The 21,179-nt window shown below is 39.5% G+C and overlaps 1 protein-coding gene and 1 pseudogene across 8 annotated transcripts in view; one reads left to right on the forward strand and one right to left on the reverse strand.

Moving 5' to 3' along the window:
- wake (ankyrin repeat and fibronectin type III domain containing protein wide awake) overlaps positions 1 to 21,179 on the forward strand; it is a 284,830-nt gene that overhangs the window by 237,524 nt on the left and 26,127 nt on the right. For 6 of the 7 annotated variants that reach the window (XM_089734489.1, XM_089734494.1, XM_089734491.1 and 3 more), the window contains 3 exons: positions 13,945 to 14,106; positions 14,245 to 14,323; positions 16,122 to 16,225. In XM_089734489.1, coding sequence (XP_089590615.1) covers positions 13,945 to 14,106; positions 14,245 to 14,323; positions 16,122 to 16,225 — 345 coding nt within the window. The remainder of the gene's footprint in view (positions 1 to 13,944; positions 14,107 to 14,244; positions 14,324 to 16,121; positions 16,226 to 21,179) is intronic. The other variant, XM_089734493.1, reaches the window with a different exon arrangement.
- LOC149501160 (uncharacterized) lies at positions 2,354 to 10,960 on the reverse strand (annotated as a pseudogene). Its single transcript, XR_016324512.1, has 3 exons — positions 10,926 to 10,960; positions 2,741 to 3,761; positions 2,354 to 2,699 (listed from the first exon to the last, which is right to left on the reverse strand). The product of XR_016324512.1 is annotated as an uncharacterized LOC149501160 (transcript).

Genomic DNA, 21,179 nt, shown 5'->3' on the forward strand with positions numbered 1-21,179 from the left:
CCAATAAAGCATTGAATAAATACTTCGCTAAATTTTTTGGAGGGTAGTAATCGTTTAATTTCAAATGAATATTTTTTTAAACAATTATTGGTTGAAGTGCTTATCTATTGACGGTGGTGTCCAAGTGAAGCGATGGCGGGTGGGTTTTGTGGTGATACCTTCAGCGCATCTTCTTCTTCTTTTTCTTCACCTTATCCCACTACGTGGGGTCGGCACAGCCATTTTTTCTCTTCTAGTCTCTTCTATCAGCCGTCAGCTCAACACTCCTCTCTCATATCGTCATTCACACACTCCCTCCATGTCTTCTTCGGTCGACTTCTTCCCCCTCTACCTTGCACTACCATTTCCACACATCTCCTAGTAAAATGCAGTCACCTTCAGCGCATCATTGAACTGGATCCGCCTCGACACAATATACTAAATTAAGTTTATCGTAAGTTCATGATTCGTTTGATTTCAATTATGTTAGATTGCGTACTGTAAAAACTGGAAATCTTCGTAGCCCAAAAGGATAAGACGTATTAATACCGGTATTAACGTATTAAGCGATGCGACTAGGCTGAGTTTCAATACCTCGAGCCTGTACCAACGTTTCTAAAGCAATACGTACCTAAAACGTATTACCATCAAACCCTGTACAGAAATACCAACGTTTAATAAAAATAAAACCCGCATATATACATTCATAAATTTGTGTTATTAATAAGGGTAACTGGTAGTCCCACGCCACTAGGTCGAAACAATCATGATTTCCGGCTTATTGAGTCGGACAGCCGATATGCAATACAAAGAAGACTTCAAGCTCTCGTCTCGGGTCGTTGGCTGCATTTAAGTCGTGATATACATGGGCTTCGATAATTTAATACTAATATGGTCATGACCTTGTTCACCGATCTGGGCAATAAAAATAAAACATTTGACTTTCATTTCGTTATTTTTCCAATACCATATGACCAGGGATCGGCAGCTCTACTTTCAGTTGCCGTTTTCGAGAGCAGTTCAATACACCATATTCATATTTCGTTGAAGACTATTACAAGCGGAATCACCCACTGAGTTTCTCGCCGAATCTTCTCAGTGAGTCGCGATTCCCAACCGGTGGTAGATTCTGCGAAGCACTGCTCTTGCCAGGGCCAATTTTACCAATTCTCTCAGGTTGAACCAGTGAGCTCGCCTACCGGTCCATGCGTAATTGGAATAGACCTTATGCTACTAAATATTTGCTAAAAAAAGATACACGAATAATGAGAGAATGAAAAATATTCAAATCTATTCGCTGTAAAACAATAAGAACCATTGTTAAGTACTCAAACCAGGTTCTCATTATACACAATAATGGATTCACAAATCCTAAATACAAACAAAAAAATATATATTTTTATTCAACTCGAGCAGGATCAAAATGTCAGCTTTCTAATTGCGTAGCAATTATTTCATTGTTACGTAAAAACGGCCAGTGCGCGAAATGGCGCGCAGCTCCCAGCCATTGTTTGATTGTACCCAGTTCCAAACATTTACGTAACTTCATATCATAGCGTAAAAATTAAAGGCGAAGTTTGAAATGGAATGTTATCGCAACACCACCAAACAATACAAAATATGTTAACCTCAAATGCTATAACGATATAATCGTATAAATTGGCACTTTCTATTTTTTTTTTATGGATTCTCATTATTTTTGTTACGATTATAAAATTTCGACGAAGTTTAAGTGCTGATATTGGTTACGCCCATCACAGAATCACTATTATTATCGACCAGAAGTGAGGTAGTTAACAAAAAGAAATAATTAACACAGAACTGGCCTAATTATATTTCAGTGAATTAACAAAACTTCTAACAAAATGATTTCAATTTACTATTAACGAAAACTGTTAAAATTACACAAGTCCCAAACATGTTTCAACAAGAACCGCACACACGAACGCTACGCACAAAAAAGAGACAAAGGCGCAGCGAGGGATCGTTTTTATAGTTTTAGCGCTGGCTCTCGGTCGGGGGTTGCCAGGACTCTGTAACACGGCCGTTCCTGATGGCGAGGCGTCCTCGACCGCTTCATCTATCAGCAGAAGCATATCTCTTCCAGCTACGTCAGAGCTTGCATCAACAAGGTCACCCTCTGTAACGTAACAAAAAAAAATTACACCCAGACCTTAATGCTCTAAAACTTTCTAAAATTTAGAATCCCTACTACAGACGCCATAAATGCCAACATAAATGCTTGCTCTCACTCTGCGAAACATCGTGCCACATGGCGTCGCATCGCGAGAGCATCGGTATCGCAGGATCCGACTGATGCATGACCACGACCACTCTGTCAAGAGTGTACGAATAGGAAGAACTACAGACGCAAGCGTGCACTCTTACATCTGCAGCGAGGACGAGCCAAAGATAAACATTTGAAGTGAGAAGAATGGATATCGCACAACTGTCCCAAACTGCGCAATTTGAGACACCTGCACGATTCCTTTACTGTGTTAGCCCGTACAGGAAACGTCTAAAACAGTAGCGCGCTGTTGTCGGCAATATTCACCGATACAGATACTGAACATTACCGACACAACACAGCTAAACAGTAGGGACGCAAGATCCGGCCGAATCCGCATCTACCATACTGCTCAAAAAAATAAACGGGAAGTAAAGCACCGTCGTGCCCACCTCAACCTCAAAAATGGGAAGTAAAGCACCGTCGTGCCCACCTCGACCTCAAAAATGGGAAGTAAAGCACCGAAGTGACCACCTCAACCTCAAAAATGGGAAGTAAAGCACCGAAGTGCCCACCTCGACCTTCACATATTAATTTCGAAGAAAAGGCTGCATGTCACTGGGGTCCACTCGTAAGGATGATGTGGAAGCAGGGCAGTCGTCCCAGCTCCAGTCTGCTCCCACGATGCGAGGCTGCACCACGTGTGGCGGGCGTCCCGCTCGACCGTCCTGATAGATAATCCTGATAGATAATCCGTTGGGTAGTCCGCAGCAGCCGGCCGCAGACTAAGCGACATCGCCCTCTGCGTCTCTGCCAGTCGTACGGCACCGTGAAGTCGGCGGCATGCGAGCAACACGTGCAGTATGCACGTCAGAAGTAGGTGAGCGCGTGCATGCAGCGGCACGCGAGCAATACGTGCAGTATGCACGTCTGAAGCAGGCGAGCGCGCGCAGGTAGCGGCACGCGAGCAGTGCGCGCAGTACGCGCGCCAGAAGTAGATGAGCGCGCGCAGCCAGCGGCACGCGAGCAGTGTGCGCAGCTAGCGGCACGCGAGAAGTGCGCGCAGCCAGCAGCACGCGAGCAGTGCGCGCAGCCAGCGGCACGCGAGCATTACGCGCAGTATGCACGTCTGAAGCAGGTGAGCGCGCGCAGGTAGCGGCACGCGAGCAGTGCGCGCAGTATGCACGCCAGAAGTAGATGAGCGTGCGCAGCCAGCGGCACGCGAGCAGTACGCGCAGTATGCACGTCTGAAGCAGGTGAGCGCGCGCAGGTAGCGGCACGCGAGCAGTGCGCGCAGTATGCACGCCAGAAGTAGATGAGCGTGCGCAGCCAGCGGCACGCGAGCAGTACGCGCAGTATGCACGTCTGAAGCAGGTGAGCGCGCACAGGCAGCGGCACGCGAGCAGTACGCGCAGTATGCACGTCTGAAGCAGGTGAGCGCGCACAGGCAGCGGCACGCGAGCAGTACGCGCAGTATGCACGGCTCTGCGCTCTCCTGCTGGAACACAGCGCCGACTCGCTACTGACCTCACACGTCGGCGACGACGCCCTGCGTCTGTGAACAAATCAGACAGAAGGCGCCTCCATTGTCAAAGTTTAGATAGCACCTGCAATGCTCCAATAATCCTGTTCGTCACGCCATCCATCTGCTGACCAGCACTGCTACACACACCCGCCGATTTGCATGACGCTGTTCCAGGGTACTCAGGTGCACATGCGTCACCCCCTTCGACGGAAACCGTTGCTGCTGGAGGCAAAAATAAGTGCGCGTGGCGTTCGGTACATGAGTGCGACGGCGTATTGCGATTAGACGGTACCGGTAAAGTGGTCATTAATCTCACGATCTCACGAGTACAATTATGTTCTAAACAACGGTTCCACGGAACTATACCAGGAGACATCCTGCGGCGTAGGGGGTCTTGCTCTTCCTACACACAGCACGATCGCGACGATGATTAATGCAACACACTCCTAAATCGAGAATTCGAGCGGTCATGACAGCGTCGATGAGAATGATCACGCTAGATTTCTAGATCGACGTCCCGTCATATTTCAAAAGCACGTGGTTTTATCCCAATTCTGATATTATCGACCAGAAGTGAGGTAGTTAACAAAAAGAAATAAATAACACAGAACTGGCCTAATTATATTTCAGTGAATTAACAAAACTTCTAACAAAATGATTTCAATTTACTATTAACGAAAACTGTTAAAATTACACAAGTCCCAAACATGTTTCAACAAGAACCGCACACACGAACGCTACGCACAAAAAAGAGACAAAGGCGCAACGAGGGATCGTTTTTATAGTTTTAGCGCTGGCTCTCGGTCGGGGGTTGCCAGGACTCTGTAACACTATATATACTTCTAAGCAACTGAGCCGAGCAGTCTCGTAAAATCCCGTATTTCTTTCCTTTTTTTTTCTTTTTCCTACTTATACTGATATCCTTGAGAGGCTATATCAGCGTTACCCTGGCGTGTAGGTGAGCTCTCGGGGCTCAAATCCGAGGTGCTACTAACACTGGCCCTAGCAAAAGCAGTGCTTCGCAGAATCTACCACCGGATCGGAAACGCGACCCACTGAGAAGATCCGGCGAGAAACTCATTGGGCAATTTCTTTCCTGTCTTTCCTTCCCGTCTTTCCTTCTTACTATAATTCGATTGAATTTTTGTCTATTTTTGAGTGATGATCAGAATATGCCCACACTGCATAACAAGACGATGATACCAGCCTATTTGGATTTAATACAACCAGTAAGCTTACGATCTGTTCAAAAAACGTAATTTAAAATCAAATCCGTCTTGTTGAAACATTTGCGATTCTGCGTGTTTTGGTAAACATCTTAATTTCCATTGTGAAAGAATTATGAGTTCGTGTTTGAGGGAATAATGCGAATAAAACATATGTACAAATGCAATTGATCGTGGTATGTAGTGTTGTTGTATGTAGTGTAGTGTTGTTATGTTTGAACAGACAAATCTACTCGGCATATTTAGTAAAACAAATATCCTGCCTTCTATTAGCTAATAATTCCTGACAATAATTATCTAAAAATTAAGATATTAAGAGATTTTGATACTTATGCAAAGGTTTTAATTTTTTTGCGCGAAATGTAAATTCTAGCGTATTATTTTTCTTTCTTATCTCCTCGTGGAAGTTCCAGTAAAATCATTCCAGCCATTTGGTGATTAACCAAAATAAATGGTGGTAGGACCTTGTGAGTCCGCGCGGGTGGGTGCCACCACCTTGCCTATTTCTGCCGTGAAGCAGTAATACGTTTCGGTTTGAAAGGCGGGGCAGCCGTTGTAACTATACTATACTTGAGACCTTAGAACTTATATCTCAAGGTGGGTGGCGCATTTACGTTGTGGATGTCTATGTCTAAAAACTCCTGCCGCTCACAGCCGGCGCCCTACCTCGGACCGGGCCGGAGCCCAGTCGGGGCTATTGAAACGGCGGGACAGGGTTGACGCAGAGCACATTACATCCATCCCACCGTCCCACGGACGCCGGACCGGTGGCCGCCAGCGACACGACCACCGGTTCCCTCGTTCAGCGGGCCGAGAGCCCGCTTTGATGGCGCCGCGTTACACCTTCCCCCAGAGCGGTCGGGGGAATGCGGTCTACCATCACCCGGCTTCCTATTGCGGGTGAGCGTGCAAAGCACGCCACCCCACGTCTGTGTCTCTCCCCGCACAAAACGGGTGGGACCCCTAGCTCTTAGGGGGCCAGGTCACGGATACGACCCCGGTCCCGACCCCCTGCTCGGCGGCGGCGGGTTTCTGCGTAGTGAGGAGAGCTTTCCCTCACTCGCCCCGCCGTCTAGTAACCACTTAACACCAGGTGGCATGTGAGCTCGTCCATCCATTTAAGCAATAAATAAAAAGAGTTTTTTTTTTCTAAATCTAACATATACGTACCAATATTTCGATACCCATTTGTCTATTCCTCTTCACCAGCTTTCAAAATCTCGTTCCTTTTATACGTCGTGGGTCAAGTAAGTACTGTGTTGTCGTGAATCGATGTGTTTCGAATCTATAAAACATGATCGTGCACTATTGTGATTTGTCTACAATATTGGCGTAACTGACTCAGGTGCTACTCATAGGGGGCATCGTAAACCACACAGGTAGGTACTTGCCCATTTCTACCGCGAAACAATCGGATCTTCCGGTTAAAGAAGACTTCAACCTCATGGTATGTTTGGGTTCCGACAACCATTTCACACTAGATGGGCCATTTTTCAACCATCTCTTATGTGTAAATAGATGACGGTCTTTGTGCGCGCATCACGTAAAAGTACTAAATAGACTTCGATGAATTACTTTAGCTTTACTTACTAGATACTTTGCCCCTTATAAGAAATATTTCGTCTTATTTATAATATATAATCAAATTAGTAAAGCTTAAAAACGTGCTTACTACTCGATAGATGTTGGTATTCGTTATCTGAATCTGGGTAGTGTAATGTTAATTCCAGATTTATAACTTGGAATTTACAAGCGACTACTTAGAACTACGCCAACACCATATGACTTAATTATACAATAGCATATATGTGTAAAAACGCTGATTATTACTGTCGAAAATCGATTTCGGCGTAGCTAATTATGGATATTAGCATTTACCAAATTACCATAGTTAATAGGATTGAAATATGATATTTTTATATTTTGACAATTAAAAGTCAAAATTTTGATCTAAATGTTCATGATAATAAAATACAAATCCTAGAACCGAAAACGGATGGAGTAAAAGAGACACTAAAAGAAGAAACATAAAAGTCCATCTGGCACGGTGCAATGTAGAATTGCCACAGAAGAAGAAAATGGCATATTATATAAAAGGGGCGATCATAAAACTCATGCCTAATATCTAAGCGGCATGCTAAAAGGACCTGCCGTAACGACCCTACGTAATGTGGCATAAAGGCCAAAAAAGAGGAATTACCCTCAGAATACAGAAAAAAAACCGTTTTTTCTGTATTCTGAGGAATTACCATAGCTTACGACACGACTACTTAAAAATCCACACACGGTATCGCCATTTTTCATATTACTTCCTGTGATCTTAAATCAAAATCTACATTCATTATTTTAGACTCGATAATAGAGCGAAGCAAAATTCGTTCGATACCATTCATATCTGGAAGTAGTTCTGACGGATTGTATGGGCGTTGTGAAGGCCTACGTTGCAGGGCAACTAATCTAACATACGTTCAGACAAATAGAGGCCAAGATTTGTATACAAATTATGAATCGGTAACAAGCGCTCGAGGCCTTATAGCAATCACTATATTAAATCAAGCAAAGAAAACCTTGTTACAACAAATTTCAGTGATACCTTCATTTCGTAACAATAATACATATATTATGTCAATATTGCCTGACAATATTTTATTTCGTTCCGGCTTGATGATTTGAAGCTATGATGTCAAGCAAGAATTTAACAAGTCTTCACTTTTTTTTTATATATTAAGCTGTCTAATCGAAGAATAGAACCTCTTTTGAGCAGCTAATACAGATGAGGCAGAAACGCGACGCTTCAAGGTGTTTCTCGGTTTTTCACCAAAGAAACTTTAACTAATTTATGAATGTTTATATGTGTCAAAACAAGGTAATAAAAATATTCACGGTTACTAATTACACAGTCAAACAAATATTCACTACGATTGTGCGTGTCGTGCGTCTGATACTCAAGATAGCACCGTCTCTATTCATCACTGGACTAGCGACCCGCCCTCGCTTCGCTTCGGAAACATTAAAACACACATGAAACCAAAAAAAAAAATATTAAAAAAAATTAAAAAAAAGTAGCCTATGTTCATCAGGGACAATGTCGGCTTCTAATGGAAAAAGAATTTTTCAAATCGGTCCAGTAGTTTCGGAGCCTATTCGAAACAAACAAACAAACAAATCTTTCCTCTTTATTATATTAGTCACTGGATGTGCCCCGCCTTTTCTCCATTGTTAAATTTGTTCAACAACAATGAAATACGACGGGTTTTCCCGGGTTAAAGAGCCGCTTGTCTCTCTGGTGCATAAATTAGTTGTTCCTTTATCAACGGTTACGATAGAAACTCATGCTATGCGCATGCGATGGCATAGTAATATAACCAGTCTGGATAAGGGTTACGTAACATTCGTTCTTATATTAGCGCCCGTCAAATTTAAAGTCTATCGGATGGATAGTTTCGGATATCTCGTGACGATTGAATGCTATATCGTTTTCATATACACAGATTAATGAAAGAAAAATAAAATTGACGATATATAAGATATACTGTTATAGTATAAAAGCTAGTTCTATTTCTATGATATTAACCAAGAAGATAGCGTTTCTAATCAATGTAACCTGATTGAATGCAATTGATTTATTGAAATAGATACTGATAGTTCGTCTGATTGAGCATTACCAGAGGTAGCCCAAGTATGAAGGGGAGGGAATGGTTATATAATAAAACAGATAGTTCGACTTGCCGTCTCAAGGTAGATGGTGGTCATCACATCATAATTTATACGGGGTGGTTGACCTCACACACAATAAGTCAGTCACTAAGCACCAGGTTGATCGGGAGCTCGCTAACTCATCAATAAAATAGTCTAGCAGAAAGACGCGAACTCTTTAGACGCCGCATTATGATGATCCATATCAATTACCTACTTTACCGTATTATTTTGAAATCATTTGACCGAATTAAAACCTTTAAGTTGCTAGCAACAGCGATTAGTGTAAATATAGTTGCACTTGTTGTTAGTTTATATAACTGTTAAATCACATGTTATTCAAAAGTTCCTATTGTTTGATCTGCGATGTTTATTTATTTTTACAAATATTTACTCAATTGCCTACTCGGTGTGAAAAGTTAGAAACAGTCTTGTCTGCAATTTCTTGTAATTCATATTTGAAATACTGATAAGTGTTCTAATCGTCTTAAAAATAATTGGATGGACTATGTGAAAGAGGATATGCGAAAGAAGGCTGTGAATTCAGAGATGATGTATGAGAGGCCTGAATGGAAATAGAGAAGAAGAAGATTTGAAATAGTAAAAAGTGGTTATTTCTTAACTCACGTTACTTTTTAGATTAAATAATATAAATGTACTAAAATCAAGCCTAACTTATTAGCGTAATGGGCCTTTAGAAAAAAAAGATTAACCTAAATCACCTATAATTTGATATAAATGGACACCTAAAAACTAAATCCCATTTCGCATTTCACATTCTAATTCGCATTTCACAAAGCTGCCGTGCGTAATTATTGTACTTCTGGCCAACACCCCAATTTTCGGTTTCCTTTATTGAACACTAGCAACGAATCCCACTAAAAACAACGGTAAAGCTACAAAGTGTATTCTAACAAAACGCGAAAAATCATTATTGAAAAGCGGTTCAACCTTTTGGCCTAGAAGCGCCATTGAAATTTGACACATGTCATCCGTGACATGGTTGACGTTTCACCTTGTACAAGTGAATTTGTAGTCGGAATCGTGAGTCGATCACAACGTATCGCGTTTGTCAAATTAGGAAATTGGATTATCCTTCATAGTGTTACTCTTATAATACTGTTAAAGTCTGTGCAAACGATTAGAAAAGTTTACAAATTAAATAAAGGTAAAATTTGACAATTGGCTCGATAATCGAGTTGTTGAGTAGTCCGTATTTTGTTTGAAACTTAATTTGTCCTTCGTCAGAGAGAAAGACAACGAAAAATATCCACACCGCCTTATTTTTCGTGATATGACATTAACGGGGGTAAAGAAGATGAGATTGTATCATTTATAATAACAATAATTTTAATATTGTTATTAAAAATGGATAAATTATTAAACAGTCATTATTTTTAAACAGTCAATAAGTTCCATTTATTTATTTATTTATGTACACACAAAAAAGAAGACATAGTACAGAGTAATAGGAAAATTGTGTACAAAGGCACTCCATGTTACACCAAAAATTGGTCCACTATAATTTGTTTAAGATGCAATTTCTTCGTTGTCTGCCTGTTGTCATTTATCATCAGGTCAACGTATTGTTATGCCAATGGGGTAACTTAATTTGTCTTATCAATAATCCTTTAACTAACTTAACAAGACATTAAGAATCAAGAACTGTAGTGCTTTTTAACTCGCTTTTATTAGCTTGACTATATTACGTACCTACCTACCTGTATCCATTTATCTATTTAATGAAATCTTTCAACGTAATTTGTACCAATTTCATGACATAGGATTAGCTTTAAAATTTGTCCACGTATCAATGACAATGATTTTCCAACCACGACAAGATCTAATGACACTATTAATATATTATCACTATTATTACAATCGTATTAAATGATTGGTAATACGATAAAATATTTATTTATTTATAACTTCTTATACTAGAAAGTATAAAGGCGGACTTAATGCCATAGGCATTCTCTAACAGTCTACCTTAGGGGAGTGCAGAGATGAAGCTTGGTAGGTGTAGTGTGAAGGTGATATTACTTAAACATACTGTGTAAAATATCATTTTTATTAAATAAAAATTTAACATCTTTTTAAAAACTCAAAGACTAAATAATGTAGGTAACCGTGAAAATTTGAAATGATAGATAAAGGTATTTGTTTTGCTTTTACGTTTGGTGGTTATGTGCATGTTTTTTTTTTATCATGTCGAACCAATTGGAATAAGAGAAGGTCAATGCTATACTGAAATTACTTGGGGTTCACTTACATTCGTTCCATTTCATCGTACCCATCCAATACCATTTTCAGCTCCGTTCGCCGGCCGTATATACTGATGTGCTTTAGTGTTTGTTATCAAAAAAAAGTAAGAAATAAGTCAGTTACTTCTTTAAAATCTATATATTAATACGTGAAGCAAAAACTTTGTATCCCTTTTTACGAAATTTGCGCGGACGGAGGAGTATGAAATTTTCCACACTTATAGAGAATATAGGGAAGAAGTGCACAATGCAAATTTTTTTTTAAATACATAATGCATAAAAGATACATTAAATCAATAAAGAAAACATTACACACACTACATACCATGCATTTGACGCACACACGCATGCATACTGTTTATTGTCAAACTTTTGTTCTTGACGTCTGTTGTCAAATTGAGAATAGATTAAATATTGTTTGTCTTTGTTAATATTTTTATAGTGTAGTCTTGGCGAAATTTGTGATTATAGAAGTATAAAATACAATCTTAATAGTGTACAAACTTACAATTCCAATTAATTATAGTCGAATCTCGACTACTGCGGGGCCACTGGTTTAAATAAAAACAAAAGATATGCTTTCTATAAATTGAAACGAGATCTTGGTATGTCAAAATTTCGATCATAAGGCGAACGCGAATATAATATTTAATATTGTTGTTTTAAATACCATAGAATTTATGTATATACGGTTTTCCTTCCTTCCAAATATAGCCGGAATTTTATTTTGCCTGTCATCAGTACATCCCTATCGCTCCCTCGTACTCGTATCGTATCCAATGGTGGTACGGCATGTTGTGAGCCTGCTCGGGTAGATACCGCCCTGCTTTTTTCGGCCGTGAAGCAGTAATACTTTTAGGTTTGAAGAATGTAGCAACTGTTGCACTGTAAAACTAAGACTTAGAACTCATGTCTCAAGGTGGGTGGCGGCATTTACGCTGTTGATATCTATGGGCATACATATATATTTATTGTATGTATGCATTTTATTTAATAATGTATTATTAATAGTATACCGCAACATACTTGCTATACCTTTATCTTTTCCAGAATTTCTGTTAATTAAACGGTTGTCTGGAAGAAATCGCTTTTAGCGATAAGACCGCCTGTTGTACAAATGTATCTGCTTGTTGACTGCTGTTAATGTTAATTGTGTTTTGGTGTGCAATAAAGTATGTTCTCTTTCTCTCTCTCTCTTCCTCTCACGCTATGTTTTCATGTGTATTCCGCCCGTGTTTTCCTTGTTATGTAAGTGGCACTTGTTGAGGAATACGTTAATAGATGACTTCGTCTGATTTATTCAGTGCGGTTACGCATTTGTTTCTCGCTTATCTTTTAGAGTTTGCTCAATTGATCTTCGTTTACGATTTCTTCACACTTTCGTGACACCCATTTTGCGCAATGTCACGATTCTTTATCGCCCCTTAATTTTTTTTTCTCTCGAGTATTCACATATTCATTGTTTACTGAAATAGTAACATTTAAATTTAATTAAGTCGATAAACTGCGGAGAATAAGTTGAGAAAATTTATATTATTATGTCTAATATAGCTAACTTAAAACATTATAATAAAAATCATTTATATGGTGACAAAGCGGCTATACTAAATGAACAAAATCCATGCTTATGAAACAATTGAAACTAATTGACATCAATCTAAATATATATTGTTTCCTATTAAGCTTAACATAGACGTTACATTAGCATACAATAATATTCACATTGGACAATGCTACAGAGTGATGGACGATAGCTTTTGTTTAAGTTTCGCGCGAATTTAACAAATTGGTTACGGTCAGGCTTTAGGTAACCTAATACATATAATATGTAGGTATGTACACTGTAGGTACATTGTTCATGCATTTTATTGCAGTTATAAACTGCTTGGTGTATTAACTGAAGGTGATATCTACAGGTAACTTCAATATGCAATAGAGTTTGTGCTAGCAACGTCAAAACATCATCAGCAGTCCACGCCCACTGAGTTTCTCGCCGGATCTTCTCAGTGGGTCGCGTTTCTGATCCGGTGGTAGATTCTGCGAAGCACTGCTCTTGCTAGGGCCATTGCTAGCAACGCCTCCTGTTTGAGCCTTGAGAGTTCACCTATACGCTAAAATTGCGCTGATATAGTCTGTCAAGACTGTCAGCATAGGTAGGCTAAAAAAAAGCAGCCCACAAACATCCTCTACTAGATGACCAATCTTGCGTGATCTTCAGCAGGTCTGTCCATCTTGTGGAAGGGGAAACTTCGTCTTCTGGTGCACTGTCGCCTCTCGAGAAGGTTTTTTACCCCAGCGGTGATCTGTTCTACAAGCAATGTGCCCGTCCAGCCCACAGCCATGTCAACCTCGCAGTTCTTCGGGCTATATCCTTAGTTCTCCTGAGAATCTCCTCATTCCTAACTAGATCTCCCAGGGAAACCTTGAGCTTAGTTCTTTCCATTGCTCTTTAAGTAACTTTTAGTTTTCTAACAAGGCCCGTAATGCGTGCAACGTACTTTAAATTTTCCGTAGCGAAAATATCGTCGAACGTTAAATCCAAACTTAACTCTAGTGAAAGAACGAGTAAAAACTTGATGTTATTACAATGTTTATTCTGAAATCAATAGCTTTATATGATTGATAAAAATGCTTATCTTAGTATTAATAGATTTATGGTATTGCAAATGGACTCAAAGGGAAAAATATTGTGTATTTTGTCTTTATATACTTTATAAACTTTAAGGGATATAAATACATACAGTGCATCATAGGAGGGTGTTTGAATATTATTTCCACCTACAATAATAATTTTATTATACTGTTTTGCTGAAGTAAACAGTAAAATAATAGCTTGAAATTAGTGTAATTTTACGGATTTTTTCACAGAAGTGGTCTCACGCTTCGTTTATTTTTTTACACCTGAACAATAGAAATTAGTTGTTTAGGATTTAATTACTAGGTTAATTATGTATATGTATGTACAAATTTTTTTTTTGTGTTTTTTTTTCTTTTTTTTTTTTGTTATTTTATTTTTTGTTTTTATAGAGCTCCAGTACGGCGCGCTGCTCGAAGGGTGCGGGGGGGAACTTCCGTCGTTAAGTGCGTGTACCCCTCACCCCCCGCACCTCGACAAAGCGACGCGCCGCCAACAGAAAGACGCACGCGCCCAACATGACAAAATCGCACAAGTTAACATACATTTGCACGGTATTTGTTCATTATTTTATCTTTTTTTTTTCTTTGATTTTAATTTTTTATTTATTTCCGGAACCCAATAAATCAAGATTATTGAAAAGAAAAGCCATCAATAAAATAAGTTTAGTTAAACTATAATTCTTGTTTCAGCACTCTTCGCTGCTGTCGAACATGGGTACCTGGACAAAGCCAGAAACATACTGGATTCGACTGACGTGGATGTCAATAGGTACGTAACCTTTAAAAACTTGTTTACACCTTATCCATCATCGTAACATACCTAATTAAACGAATTCAAAACACGATCACATTTCCAGTATGTGATTTAAAACTGTCATAAAAAAAAAAAAAAGTTATGATGTTAACACGCTCGTAAAGAATAATTTAAAGGATCAAATGATTAAAACGTAAATATGTCATTTGATATGAAAAATAACTATTGAGGTGTTGGTTTAAGTAAATATTATACATATGTATATTTGCTTAGAGAGAATAGAGAGCGAGGCCTCGCAAACCTTGTTTATGAAACTTTAAATAAACATCAAGCAAATTTAAATACAAGAGAATAGTAATAACGGTCGAATTGTGTGTAAAAATATTTTTGCGCGCTGGGGTTCGAGATAAATAAAATTCTACCGAAGTTCAAATTAAAAACTGTGTTCAACACTTAGAACACTTAAAACACTCAACAAACACTTTTAAACTCTCAATTCGCTTCTTCCGCTTCGCTTCAGGCGATCCGTTCGCTGTTTCGCTTCGAGTAGTTCCGATTACTAACTGACTGCGTGCCATCTCTGCATCGCTTTTATGGCCGATCCCACATCCCTAGAATTATCGAGAATATTCCACAAAAGTCGAGTACTGTTTGTTTCCGCTATCTGACAATAGATGACGTTGTACTTCTCGAACGTTCTAGTTGCTACTAGATACTTCGACATTCGTTCGGCTATTCGGCGATGGCGTTACTTTTATCGGTGTAACGTCTGTTGCTTATTAGGCTGTGGGATAGCATATCAGTTGGTATTTAGTATCCGTCTAGACTAGTTCCTTTTTTTTGTGGTTGTCATAGAAAGCGAGTAAGGGCTTAATCGCAGAATGTGTAACAGCATAACCTTAGGATCCCATAGGCTTTGTTTGAGGCATCTTTGTCTTTATGGAATACTTCTGAGATTTCGACCCCAAATCTCAAAGTGGACGGTCATGTCGGTCCGTCGTCCGTGACGGTCATGTCACGGCATGTAGGTCGTCATATTTTGAGCTCCTTCAACCATTTAACGCCAGGTGAAATGAGAGCTCTTATCGAGCTTGCCTAGGGTCGGTTCTTGAAGAGATGATGTACCTTTTCGTGTACCTTCGTGTGTTTATTGGCGATGTTTTCGTCACCGCTCCGATGAACGCTGAGTTCGTCACATACACAAAAGAAATTAAAGCTACATGATATGAAACTAGATTCCTATAACTAGGGCATTTGCGTCTTATGCTGTCTTACCTGCCTTACTTCTGTTTGTACTAGTCTCTCACTGGTCACCTATGTATGTTCACCTATGTACGCAATTAAAAAATGATAACACCAATAACTAATAAAGGAAATTAAAATCTTTAAGCACACAGGCGTCTGGTGCATTATTAACTAGCGATGCGTTCGAATCCCGCAGGCGGGTACCAAATTTTCTAATGAAATACGTACTTAACAAATGTTCACGAGTGATTTCCACGGTGAAGGAATAACATCGTGTAATGAAAATCAAGCCGACAAAATTATAATTTGTGAGGCTGCTTTTTATTACTAGTGGCAGAACCTCTTGTGAGTCCGCGCGGGTAGGTACCACCACTCTGCCTATTTCTGCCGTAAAGCAGTAATTTGTTTTGTTTTGAAGGGTGGACAGCCGTTGTACCAGTAGTGCAATATTTCACCCATTTAATGCAATAAAAAGGCCTGGGTAATACTGTTCATAGTCATGTCCTAATAAAGAGATAAGTTCTAATTTAAATAAGCTTCGATATCCACAACTGTGTCCATGTTTCAGTCTCAATGCGGACGGCCTCTCACCGTTGGACGTTGCGGTGCTCTCAAACAACCGACCACTTGCCAAGATGCTCATGGAATTCGGTGCTAAAGAAGGAACACAACGTAAGTATCCTTATTCTGTTCCCACAAGGCGAGGTCGGTACAAGATCAGATTTTGATGCCCGGGATTAGCGAACCAGGATAGGAATCAACGGGAGAAGGTATTACGACTGGAGGGTAAATAATCATGGCACCATTTAGTAGGTACAGCGCCCGTCTTCTTTTTCCACTTTGCATCTCATGTCCGAATAATTTGACAACTGTAAGTAAATCTGAGACAATTAATGGTTAGGTGTATGAACTAAATGCCTTTGAGTTATAATATAATAGCATATAGTATATAGCTCATAGCACAACAATATCTGTACACTGTACTGTACTATATTTTATTATTGGCCAGGTATACTTATGGCACTGTAGTATAGCGTAGTCTGAAAGCAAAGAGCAGTGCTTGGCTGAATCTATCAACAGATCGAAATCACGACCCACTGAGAAGATCCAGTGAGAAACTCAGTGAGTTGTGTCTGTGGACTAGTCATTCCTTACATACCACGATGCTCTGATGGTTATCTTGCAGAAATAACACTTGGTGACTTAGAGGGAGTTTGTGTATGTGCGGACACTTCATAAATCATAACCAATTTTTAAACAGGTCTTATACCTGAGCAGAATTAGACAAAATGCAACCACCTACAACTTACCACCAGTAAATACTGACTGGCGATTGCAGCACGCTGGTATAATACTAAGAGAATTGCTGCTCATTCTCCGGTGAGGCCGCTTTTTAGGCCACCCACGGGAAGAGGTGTGGTGGCGTATTCTAAACCAGACAGCCGCTATGTACTGATTGTAATACTTAGAGAGCATCGCTGCTCATTCTCCGGTGAGGCCGCTTTTTTGGATACCCGCGGGAAGAGGTGTGATGGCGTATTCTAAACCAGACAGCCGCTATGTACTGATTATAATACTTAGAGAGCATTGCTGCTCATTCTCCGGTGAGGCCGCTTTTTAGGACACCCACGGGAAGAGGTGTGGTGATGTATTTTAAACCAGACAGACAGCCGCTATGTACTGATTGTTATACTAAGAGAGAATTGTTGCTCATTCTCCGGTGAGGCCGCTTTTTAGGACACCCACGGGAAGAGGTGTGGTGGTGTATTCTAAACCAGACAGCCGCTATGTACTGATTATAATACTTAGAGAGCATTGCTGCTCATTCTCCGGTGAGACCGCTTTTTATGACACCCACGGGAAGAGTTGTGGTGGTGTATTCTAAACCAGATAGCTGCTATGTACTGATGATGCAGAAGCAATAGTTCGACTGACCGATATGTCACATTTTATTTAAAGCTATCTGCCTCCGTTGTCTAAATACTTACTTACATAAATGATAATTTTCCCGTATTTTGTCGGGACAAAAGTAAACTTTTCGCGTTTGCCGCACCTGTTACAAGCCCGTTACCGTAACTCTGTTTATTTTGATGAATCTCACTCGAGGAACGCCCGCTGTCTTTCCTTTTGATTAAAATATATGTTCGTAAATGACAAAAGATTATTTTTTCGACACATTCTTGTCTGAAATTTTCATTGTAATAATAGCAATCCTACCTTTGGATATAAAAGTCAAATTGTTTCACGCCAATCATGGGTAAAAGGGCGGTTCTTACATAAAAGGCTCACTGTACATCCTGCTATGGTAGCACAATTTACTGGTAGTAAATTATATTATATAATATAATATTTAAATGTGAAAACGATTCACCAATGTACCCAACGAAGTATGTACTCTACTCTATAATTGATTACAATAAAATTATGCCGAACGAAAATTGAAAAACGTCTTATACGTAAACATAACTTTACTGATATTCTTTTACTGGTGGTAGGATCTCTTATGAGTCCGCACGGGTAGGTATCACCACCACCACCAGTAATGTGTTTCGATTTGACGGGTGGGGTAGCCGTTGTAACTATACTGAGATCTAGAACTCATGACTCAAGGTGGGTAGTGACATTTACATTGTAGATGTCTATGGGCTCCGGTAACCACTTAAAACCTGTGTGGTGGGCTGTGAGCTCGTCAATCAACTCGGCAAAAAAAAAAAAAAAACAAAAAAAATATATATGTTTGTTTTTAATTTAGTGCTTTTCATTCGCGAAGCAACTGGGCATCAAAATCAGACTGTCTACTGTATGTCTGAAGCGGATCCTCGAATATTTTGGTCACATTGCGAGGAAAGACGGCGATAACCTGGAAAAACGTATGATCACAGGGAAAGTTGAAGGCAACAGATCTAGAGGCCGCAGCCAGACTCGTTGGTCCGATCAGATCCGCACCGCTTTGGACAGTACAGTGTACAGCGCGCTGCATGACGCCGTGGACAGGGGAAAGTGGAAAAAGATCTTAAGATTGAAGCTCATGGGTGATGGTGGTCACGACCCTCAGACATGAGGAACACGACTCGAGGAGGAGGAGGATTCGCGATTCTCAAATTATTTACCCTATATCACTCTCACTACTTATATGAATTTAATAACAGCTCATATTATTATATTATGTTGAATATATAGAATATCCCAAAGAATGCAACATACATAAATATATAAGTTCAATAAACATTCCGCATCTTCTGCAATCAGTATAAATGACACATGATGATGCTTATCTATGATTCATTGATGTATGAAATTTTTCTTTAAAAGTCAATAATGCCACAATACCCGCTAAACTCGAAGGGATGAACAATGCGAAAAGGCAGTCTAAGAAGTCGTCGTGGCCTAAAGGATAAGACGTCCGGTGCATTCGTGTGTAGCGATATACCGGTGTTCGAATCCCGCAAGCGGGTACCAATTTTTCTAATGAAATACGTACTCAACAAATGTTCACGATTGACTTCCACGGTGAAGGAATAACATCGTGTAATAAAAATTAAACCCGCAAAATTATAATTTGCGTAATCACTGGTGGTAGGACCTCTTGGGAGTCCGCACGGGTAGGTACCACCACCCCGCCTATTTCCGCCGTGAAGCAGTAATGCGTTTCGGTTCGAAGGGTGGGGTAGCCGTTGTAACTATACTGAGACCTTAGAACTTATATCTCAAGGTGGGTGGCGCATTTACGTTGTAGATGTCTATGGGCTCCAGTAACCACTTAATACCAGGTGGGCTGTGAGATCGTCCACCCATCTAAGCAATAAAAAAAAAGGCACGGACTAGTAGAAAACAAATACAATATTATAAACTTTGATTTGTTTATTCCATTGAGAGATGATGTTTGTGAGTCAGTAAACGTTACGAAAGTAGGGATGCGATAAAGAACAAAAAGCCAAGTCAGATTTTACGAAATCAATCTTAATCGATAGTTTATCTAATCGATCGTTTCGCTTCCCGCTATCTGAGAGGTGTGATGTGTTGTTGGAGAAGTTTATCGCCATAACGGAGCGTGTCGACGGCGTGTTCCAATGTCAAGATATAGCGGGAAATAAGAAACCGTAGTTTTTTGTTAGACGCAGATCAATGATAAGATAGTGATGTACATATCGAGGGGTGAAAAGGCTATTTGGTTTAAGCAAATCGCTTAATACGCTACATTTATCTTTGTAATTAATTAACAGTCCGTCTTATTTGGTATTAACAATTTTTTTATTGCTTAGATGGATGGACGAGCTAACAGCCAACCTAAAGTTTAATTGTTACCTGAGCCCATAGACATCTACACCGTAAATGCGCTACTAAGGTCTCAGTATAGTTCGGCTGCCCCAACCTTCAAACCGAAACGCATTACTGCTTCACGGCAGAAATAGGCGAGGTGGTGGTACCAACCCGCGCGGACTCACAAGAGGTCCTGCCACCAGCAACATCAACCAATCAATTTTTTTAGTTGTACTTCAATTAAGGTTACTCCATTTAAATAGCGGAACAAGTTTTTTTGTTATAATATTTTTTTTATATAATAACTTTAAATGGCTCTCCTATAACGTTGCAAGAATGTCGCTTAAACCAAATATCATTTCACATAGCGATGTATAAATTTCGCTCTTCTGACGATTAACACAAAATAAACGTGTTTTGGATAAATTTGATATGAACGAATTGATAATCGGAATAAACAAGCTAATCGAATTTCTCACGTCACTTTCTCTTTTAATTTCCGGTGTTATAGATCGTCATTAATTAATTAAACCATAATTAAATACAGACAGTAGCAATATAAATGTCCTTGACAGGGTTAGTATTCAAGAGTTACGGTAACCATTTAAGATTACGTGCTAAAGTCTCCTTTCTTTATAAGCTACTAGCTGATCCTACAGACTTCGTAGCGCCTCAATCGATAAATAAAAGACCTAAACTTTTGTGTGTAAAATAAACTTTAAAAAAAAACAAAAGGAATCCGTCCCACGGGGGACACATCAAAGGAAAAACAAAATTGTTTGTTTTTATACAATTCCGAGAATTTTCATATTTTTTCACCTTTTAAACCTTCTCTGGACTTCCACGAATAATTCAAGACCAACATTAACCAAATCGGTCCAATCATTCGCGAGTTTTAGCGAGACTAACGAACAGCAATTCATTTTTATAATAGATATAATTTTTATCCTGTTAGGGAAAAGGGGAATTTTTACAATCAGACCATGCCTAAAATTACAAGCTATTCGTACTATGTAACGTTTAGTTTTTATTTTAATTAATACAGAAAAACTGCAGAGTAATAATAATTAGTAAATAAGTACTAAAACTAAATTTATGGGCTATAGGAATACGCGACTCGTTTAAACCGCTATCGATTGTGAATTGAATCTTAAGCGCTTATTCGTTCGCTTGATTAGTTTTAACAATCGATTTCCGAAATTGTTCGAGCAGAATCGAGTTTAAATGGCCATTGTATTTACTCGTTGTTCTCGATTTCATTAATACATTAGGTACCTCTAAATGTATCGGTGGATAATTAATCAAAGTTTGACGAAATTTTGAAGTTAGCTAAATTCTAGTGCTTTTATTTTTTGTTTACCTACCT

The sequence above is a fragment of the Bombyx mandarina genome, chromosome 17 (assembly GCF_030267445.1).
Source record: "Bombyx mandarina strain Sakado chromosome 17, ASM3026744v2".
NCBI classification, from domain to species: Eukaryota; Metazoa; Arthropoda; class Insecta; order Lepidoptera; family Bombycidae; genus Bombyx; species Bombyx mandarina.